A 9,382-nucleotide genomic window follows, 5' to 3' on the forward strand; every position below is an offset into this window, starting at 1 on the left:
CGCCAAATCCTCACATATCCAACCAGAACATATAAGTTACTCAGCAGTCGATCGAATTAGGTGGCGCCCCGGGAGAGAGGGGAGGGGCAATGGCCCCCATGCCGGGCGGGGGGTCCATCTCTAGTCCCCCGCCCCCCCACCCCAGCGCATCCACCCAAGCCGACCAGACCTTATCGTACTTAGCAGGGCCGGGCGTTTCTATTTAGATTGACAGTCTTCCGACAGGCTTCCGACGGTCGCATCCATCGCGTCACGAGTAGCCGAAAGAAGGCGAACGTCGGTGCGGCTCTATACGGTGCCTGCGCACCGACGTTCGGCTACTTTCAGAAAATCGTGACGCGATGGATGCGACCGTCGGAAGCCTGTCGGAAGACTGTCAATCAAAATAGGAACACCCAGTCCCGCAGCCCATACCCGGAAGCGGCGGAGAAGATCGCTCTCTACAACGGTAAGTACGGCTTCAATTTAAAAAAAACTAGCCGATTCCCCTTGACAAAATGAGCCTCAATCTAAGGTTAAAAATTAAAATTTCCGGGTGAACCTCCACTTTAACTGCAGGTGTTCTGTCAGATTAGTAAACCTTTGCAAGCTGAAGGAACGTCACTTCCATTACCTAATCTGACGGGTCACCTATTCTGACAGAACACTGGGAGAGGAAATAGACAGATCGCTGTTCTGTGTTCCTCAACGCGCTGTGTTTGGCCACAGCCAATCAGCAGGTATACAGCTAAAATCATTGGCTGTATCCTGCTGACACAGCACGGGTCAGCAGGGGGTGTGCATGTGTGCTGCTAAACCAGGAAGTACACTGTGACATACGGGTACGTCGCGGTGCCACCCACTGTATATATATGGCAAGAGACTAAACATTTTATATGTTTTCTATTGTGATTGTGAATAAAATATGGACTTATCAGATTTGCAAAGCATTGCATTCTGTTTTTTTTGGAAATTGGATTGTAATAAAAAAAAATAATATCAAAACATGTGTGCAATAGTATATGTTTGCATGGCTGTGTATGTATATATCTATATCTATATGAGACGATCTGAGCTCCTCTGCCTGCCCTGTCACGTGCTCAGATCTCTGGGATCGGATGGAATGTACTCGGCGGTTACTTTGTATCGTCCTGTATCCTTCTCACCACTAGGGGGAGGATGTTTGTGCGGGTCACGTGTCCTGCTCTGGGTTCTGTCATCCGGAAGCGGCCTCATCCATCTGTCGGAGATCAGCAGGGCTGTAGGAGGAGCGCCGAGGCATCGATCAGCGGTGAGAGAAGAGCCCAGGGATACACCGAGGAGGGGGGCGGAGACCCCGGACTAACAGGTGGGTACATTCGGGAATGGGGGGGGGATTACATGTCCACCAGGGAGAGGAATATCGGGGACATGTGAGGGGTGTACACAGAGGGGGTTCTGGGGGGTCTCACTGTAGATTGGGGAAATGGAGAGGCTCTAGAAGAGGTCTGGGGGGGTGTAAGGAGGTATGAAGGGGGGTGTAGAGCAGATCAGGGGGGGTGTAGAGGGGTTGTAGAGGAGGTATAGGGGGGGGGGGAGGTTTATAAGAGGTCAGGGGGATCTGGGTAATGTAGAGGAGGTCAGGGGGATCTGGGTAATGTAGAGGAGGTATAGGGGGGGGGGGAGGTTTATAAGAGGTCAGGGGGATCTGGGTAATGTAGAGGAGGTCAGGGGGATCTGGGTAATGTAGATGAGGTATGGGGGGGGGAGTGTAGAGGAGGTATGGGGGGGTGGTGTAGAGGAGGTATGGAGGGGGAGGTTTAGAGGAGGTCAGGGGGATCTGGGTAATGTAGATGAGGTATGGGGGGGGGGGGGGTGTAGAGGAGGTATGGAGGGGGAGGTTTAGAGGAGGTCAGGGGGATCTGGGTAATGTAGAGGAGGTATGGAGGGGAGGGGGTGTAGAGAAGGTCAAGGGGGGGTTGGTGTAGAGGAGGTCAGGGGGATTTGAGAGGTGTAGCGGATATATGGAGGGGGGAAAAGAAGGTTGGGGTGGGGTCTAGGGGATGTAGAGGAGGTCAGAGATATCTGGAAGTATATAGTAGGTCAGTGGGGTCATGGGGGGTGTTCGTTACAGAACAGACTAGTGGATGGTGACAGGGTACAGAACCATAGTAGGGTCCTGGGGGGGGGGGGGGGTGGAGTAATAGGCTAATGGTTTACAGAATAGACTATCTGGAGGATAGGGGTATACAGAACAGAGTAAATTTATGAAGAGGTAGGGGTCCTGGGGTGTGTTTTACAAAATAGACTGGGGGGGGGGGGGGGTGGGGAGTAATAGATTAGGGGAGGGGACCTAGGGACGTACAGAATAGACTAGTGAGGGACTGAGAAGGGAGGGGGGGGGAATAGACTTTGGGACTGAGGGAATTACTCATCAGACTAGTGAGGGATTGGGGGGAGATGTAGAGAAGACTAGTGTGAGAATAATCTGTTGGGCAGCCTATACAGCCTTATTTTTTTCTTCTGTACAATCAGGGTACCCATACATGGATCCAAATTTGTCCCGTCCCTGCTGAACCAGATGGCTTTTGAGAATTCTAATGTAGAGTAGTGTAGGTCTAATAGTGTGTGTGTGTGTGTGTGTGTGTGTGTGTGTATATATATATATATATATATATATATATATATATATATATATATATATATATATATATATATATAATTATTGGTCAGTTGTTTGTCTCATTTCCTGTTTACTTGAATTACCTGTATTGGATGGAATGGGGATTTTCGCAACACAAAGCCGTTTCTCTTTCATTTCTCTGATGACTTCTGCTTTCACACCCCCGGACCCCAGACTAAAATACAATAATAAAGAAGGGGAATCGCATCATCAGTGTGGGGAAGTTCTGAATTTAGAAATACGTTTTGGTCAGGATAAAAATAAAACCATTTTGCATTGGGGCATATTTATAGTTGTTTTCACATAAGATTCGCACAGTTTTCCAGTTGAATCCAATTCGTAAAATGTGCGAATCCTGGGTCAACACTGAGAATTTTGTGTGAAAATATTTCTAAGTACAAAGTGGGGTATGCCTGTAGATTGCACAGTGTCAGGTGATGTGAATTTGGATTAACAAAGTGGAAGTGCAACGAGAACTCTGATTTTAACCACTTCCATACAGGGCAGTTATACACCCATCCATACCAGGCCTATTCTGGCACTTCTCTCCTACATGTACAAATCATATTTTTTTGCTAGAAAATTACACAGAACCCCCAAACATTATATATGTTTTTTTAGCAGACACCCTAGGGAATAAAACGACGGTCATTGAAACGTTTTATCTTGCACGCCATTTGTGCAATAATTTTTCAAACGCCTTTTTTTTGGAAAAAAATTGTTTCATGAATTAAAAAAAATAACAAAACAGTAAAGTTAGTCCAATTTTTTTGTAAAATATGAAAGATGATGTTACACCGAGTAAATAGATACCTAACACGTCAAGCTTTAAAATTGCGCACACTCATGGAATGGCGCCAAACTTCGGTACTTAAAAATCTCCATAGGCAACGCTTTGAATTTTTTTACAGGTTACCAGTTTAGATTTACAGAGGAGATCTAGTGCTATAATTGTTGCTCGCACTCTAACGCACGCGGCGATACCTCACATATGTGGTTTTAACGGTGTTTACATATGTCGGCGGGACTTGCGTGTGCGTTCGCTTCTGTGCGCGAGCTACTGGGGACAGGGGCGTTAAAAAAAATTTTTTTATTTCTTTTTTTTTTTTTTTTACATATTTATTTATTTTTTTACACTTTTTTTTTATTTTATTTTTTTTATTATCACTTTTATTCCTATTACAAGGAATGTAAACATCCCTTGTAATAGGAATGTGTGTGACAGGTACTCTTTATGGAGAGATGCGGGGGCAATAAGACCCCACATCTTTCCTCCAGGCTGGAAAGCATGAAATCGGTGAAAAAAAATTCATCGATCTCATGCTTGTGGTTGCTTAGCAGCCGCAATTGCGGCTTTGTTTACTTACGGGGACCCGGGCGTGACGTCATCACATCGCGCCCGGGTCCTCCGACGGTCATAGAGATGACTGGTGACCATCTGGTCACCAGTCATCTCTATGCTTCCTGCCAGCGCCAGACGATTCGTTCTCCGGGCCCCCGATGGCACGGGAGAGCCCGGAGAAGCACCGGATGGCGGCGGGAGGGGGGGGATGTCCCCTCCCGCCGCCTGTAAGAACGATCTAGCGGCGGAATCGCCGCTACGATCGTTCTTACGTTGTGCAGAATCGCCGGCAGGAGAGAATGATATCTGAATGATGCCTCTCGCTGCAGGCATCATTCAGATATCCACCCGGAAAGCCCAGGACGTCATATGACGTCCTCCTGGATCGAGGAGGGGTTCCTGCCGCCGTCATTTCACAATGACGCGGTAAGGAAGTGGTTAATTAGAGCTGCACGATTAATCGCGGAGAGAATCACGATCTCGATTCTCCCTGCCCGCGATCTCCCCGTGGGATGACCCGCAATTCTTCTGTTTCACGGCCGGTTCCACGTAACCAGCGTGGAACGCAAATGGCGCCGATATCGGAACCGACGTCAGCAGCCTGCGCCGCTGGATGGATGCCTGGGCTTCTCTTGCAGATCTGTACAACTGTATCCATGCGCCACCCAGTGGTTGCCGCCGGTACTGCTTCTAATGTATTAATCTTTCTCACAGTTCTGTACAACTGTGTGTATCCATGCGCCACCCAATGGTTGCTGGCGGTACTGCTTCTGATGTATAAAAAAGAGACCAGTGATATGTCTATAATGTTAAAGACCATATAACTCCTATGAAAAAAAGCAGAATCAAACTTTGATTCTGCTTTTTTCATAGGAGTTATATGGTCTTTAACATTATAGACATATCACTGGTCTGTTTTTTATATATTCATATAAATCACAGGTTTATTTGGGGGGGGGGGGGGGGGGGGGGTTTCTGACATTCAGTTTTTGAGAATCGTGATCTTCGGTCTAAGCAAAAGAACCGTGATTCTCATTTTGACCAGAATCGTGCAGCTCTAATTTTAATTGCTTTCTGCAGCCAGTGAGATTTGCCCTGTCCTATGTTGCTGGGTTAGTACAACAGGAAATGAGCAGCGAGGTCACAGAAAATGAAGCAGGGACGATCTCAATGGTGTGATGACAATTTGCCACATTTTTTATCTTATCTGAGGCTTAACCACCACAATCCCGAGCACTTTCGCCTCCTTCCTTCCCAGACCGATTTTCAGCTTTCATCGCTCTCGCACTTTCAATGACAATTGCGTGGTCATGCTACACTGTCCCCAAATGAAATTGTTATCATCTTGCTCACACAAATAGAGCTTTCTCTTGGTGGTATTTATTTCCGACTTTTTTTTTTTTTCTTTGCGCGACATAAGCAAAAAAAGAGCGGATATTTAGAAAAAAAAAACATTTTCTTCTTTCTATTTTAAAAGAAATCCAATAAAATCTAATTTTGGCATCAATTGAAGCCAAAATGTATTCTATAATATGTAATAATTGGTTTATGTGATCAAGGACATATGTACGCAGGTGATCACGGACATGTGTGCAAATGATCATTGTGACATGTGATTTTACTGTTACATGTGTTTTGGGGACATGTGTGTTTACTTTGTGTGTTTTACATTGTGGGGACACTAGACTGGTGATCACCAGCCGGCTACAGCGATCCGCTCTCCTCATTTCCTTACTGACAAGTTCTGTGCGAGGAGAGCCGAGCCAATCGCATAACAACCGGCTCTCTGTTTGCGTCACATGACGGCTGTGATTGGACCCGGCCGTCATGTGATCAGGAGGGCCAATCACAGAGCCCTCCTGCCGATCTGAGATGCGCCGTGCCTGGGTGACAAAAGCGCATCGGGAACGCACGTGATCCCCCCCCTCCTCCTTCTGAGGGATATTCCTGAACGTCCACTCAGGAGAGAGCGCCCACCCGGCCGTATATGTACAATGGGGTGGGAAGTAGTTAAAGTAGAACTATAGGCAAAACTTTATTTTTATTTTGGATAGCGCAAAGGAAGGGTTACAACTCCTGTCAGATTCGAGATCACAATTTTTTAACAATTGCTTGTGCAGCTCTAATATATATATATATATATATATATATATATATATATATATATATATATATATATATATATATATATATATATATATATATATATATATATATATATACACATACACACACACCCCTGTAAATCCGGGTGGGGGCACGAGTGTGCTCCGGTGGCGGCTCGCTCTTGCTGTGATCACACAGTGGGAGGGAATCAGCAGGTACCACAGGCTCGATTTTCTGCCAATCATCAGCCATCTACTTTGTTTACATAGCCAGATTGCAGTTCTGTCTCTCTGGCTGATGATCGGCGAGTGCCAGCGGACATCGTGTCCGCGGTACCTGCCGATTGGCTCCCACTGTGTATAATCAATCGGCACGTACCGCAGACTCGCTGTCCACGTGCACCCGCCGATCATCAGTCATGTAAACAAAGTAGATGGCTGTTCTGACAGGAAGGAACCTGTGTCATTGCAAAGCAGGGACTAGGATCCGTGTCTTCCCCTAGTAAAAGCACCTCACACAGTTAACCCTTTGATCACCCCCTGATGTTAACCCGTTCCCTGCCAGTATCATTAGTACAGTGACTGCATAGTTTTAGCACTGTTCACTCTATTAACCACTTCCAGCCCAAGGACGTCATATGACGTCCTGGACTTTCAGTGGGGATATCTGAATGATGCCTGCAGCTACAGGCATCATTCAGATATCCATCTCTTCAGCTGGCGAATCCCTGCACCATAAGAACGATCATAGCGGCGGTTCCACCGCTTGATCGTTCTTATAGGCGGCGGGAGGGGACGCGCCCCCCCTCCCGCCACCATCCGGTGCTTTGCCATCGGAGACCCGGAGAAACGATCCGCCGGCGTCCGATGGAAACCATAGAGTAGACTGGTGACCAGATGGTCACCACCAGTCATCTCTATGATCGTCGGGTCCTGGAATGTAAACACAGCCGCAATCGCGGCTGAAAGCATTAGATCAGTGACATTTTTTTCACAATCTAATGCTTTCCAGCCTGGAGGAGAGATGTGGGGTCTTATTGACCCTGCATCTCTCCATAAAGAGTACCTGTCACAGTGATTCCTATTACAAGGGATGTTTACATTCCTTGTAATAGGAATAAAAGTGATTAAAAAAAAAAAATGTCAAAAAAAGTGTAACATGTTAGGTATCTATTTACTCGGCATAACTTCATCTTTCACATTATACAAAAAAATTGGGCTAACTTTACTGTTTTGTTATTTTTTTAATTCACAAAACCGTTTTTTTCCCCAAAAAAAGGCGTTTGAAAAATTATTGCGCAAATACTGTGCGAGATAAAAAGTTGCAATGGTCTGCTAAAAAAACATATTTAGTGTTTGGGGGTTCTGAGTAATTTTCTAACAAAAAAATTATGATTTATGCATGTAGGAGAGAAGTGCCAAAATAGGTCCGGTATGGAAGTGGTTAATGTCACTGGTTTCCAATGTCCGACGCAATATCGCAGTCCCGCTTATAGTTGCTGATTGTCGCCATTACTAAAAAAAAGTATAATAAAGAATAAAAACATCCTATAGTTTGTAGACGCTATAACTTTTGCGCAAACCAATCAATATACGCTTATTGGGAATTTTTTGGGGCTTTGTTAGTGTTAAAGTGGTGCTCGATTTATTGGTGCTTTGCTGGGTTAAAAACTCCTGTTTTTTTTTTTTTTTTTTTTTTTTTCCTTTTATATTTTTTTGTATGTTGTTTTATGTAAGCCACCTTAGGAATTTGTGTTTAGCAACTCGTAAGATAATTACTTAACCCAGAGCGTAAAATCTGCTGATATTTGCAACCTTTTACATAATAATCCTCAAACCTCTCCCTGACTTTTGCCTTGCTGTTCTCTGCGGCCTGTTGCTGTTATCTTTGGCAGACAGTGGCAGAAGAATGACAGTTGGCAGCTTTGATCGGTGTGATCGGACAGGAAGTCAGCTGAGTACTGGAGAACATGCATTCCTCTCTGCCAACTACACAGCTTCATTTTGAAGCTAAACTGCAGGAAAACATCTAAATACACAGATGAAATATATTGGAGAGCTGTTTTCCTGCCAGTGATTTGTATTTCCGTCCATCCAATCTTGATATTCACGTAACTCTTTTTTTTTCAACTGAAACTAGGTGGATGCAGTATTGGCCTGATTTTGCATCTGTCTTCCGCCACCTGTACACTGAGAACTAACTGATCAAAGACTGCTGATTACTCTGGTATCGGTCTAAAGTGAGCAGAGAGCCAGTGACTGTCAGTAGCTGCCTATTTGCTCTGCACCTCCAGTGCTCACCTCACCGGAGTGCTGGACTGTCGAGGGGGCAGGAGTCCTTGCCTTAGGCTGAGCCAGCTGCGGGATCTGGGGGGATCCTGATGTTAGATTTTAAATTTATTATTATTTTATGTGATAAAGGTTTCTGAGAATTAATATTTAAACATGGCCATTTTGAGGTTTCTTGAGGACAGACGAAGGTTAGTTGCTGTGTAGGTTACATGTATTTTGTATTTGTATTTTCTACGTCAAGACTATGGGCTCTTTCACACGGAGCGGACCGTTTCCGGGTCCGCTCCGTGTGTCTCCGTCGGCTCAGCGGGGATCCCCGCTCAGCTGTCGGCGGATAGGGCGGTCCCCGCACACAGTGCAGGGACCGCCCTGTCTCTGCTCCGCTGTCCCCTATGGGGAACCTGATGCAGACGGACCATCTGTCCGTCTGCATCAGTTCCGCTCCGCCGAACGGAAGAAAAATAGGGTTTCTTCCGTTCGGAAAAGCGGATCCCGACGGACGCGGACGCTAGCGGATGCTCCATCCCCTAACGGACGCGATCCCATAGGGATGTATTACAAGTGCGTTAACGGATGAGCGGAACGGACATGTGAAAGGGGCCTATGGGTGGAGATGTGTTACTTAATATATACAAGTGGGTGTTACGTTTGACAGGAGCTCACCACCTTTCTTGGAGCTATTCTAAAAGAAATTATGCTTAGCTTGGCTTTTAGAACAGTATAAGAATCCATGTGGTTTGAGTAGCTAGCAAGGAAACTCTGGGGTCACCCGACCCTACAGGGAGATGGGGGTAGGAAGCCCACCCAGCAGGAAGCTTTCTCTATGGAAGCCGAGCAGAAAAACGTACCATCATAACATCTATTTCCTCCTTCAGAAATTACCATCCTACCATGTGTTATCAGCTGTCATTATGTAAGCATTGACTGTTTGCTTGCCTATCTGAAGAATAAACCTCGTACTTTGGAAGAAAACCTGAGTCTTGAATATTGAGAACAAAGCGC

At 45.7% G+C, this 9,382-nt stretch overlaps 1 protein-coding gene across 1 annotated transcript in view; it reads left to right on the top strand.

Moving 5' to 3' along the window:
- Positions 1–1,075: 1,075 nt before the first annotated feature.
- TPRA1 (transmembrane protein adipocyte associated 1) overlaps positions 1,076–9,382 on the top strand; it is a 36,394-nt gene continuing 28,087 nt past the window's right edge. Inside the window, exon 1 of the mRNA XM_040358981.1 lies at positions 1,076–1,327. Coding sequence (XP_040214915.1) covers positions 1,159–1,327 — 169 coding nt within the window. The 5' untranslated portion in view covers positions 1,076–1,158. The remainder of the gene's footprint in view (positions 1,328–9,382) is intronic.

Source organism: Rana temporaria, chromosome 7 (genome assembly GCF_905171775.1).
Source record: "Rana temporaria chromosome 7, aRanTem1.1, whole genome shotgun sequence".
NCBI lineage: Eukaryota > Metazoa > Chordata > Amphibia > Anura > Ranidae > Rana > Rana temporaria.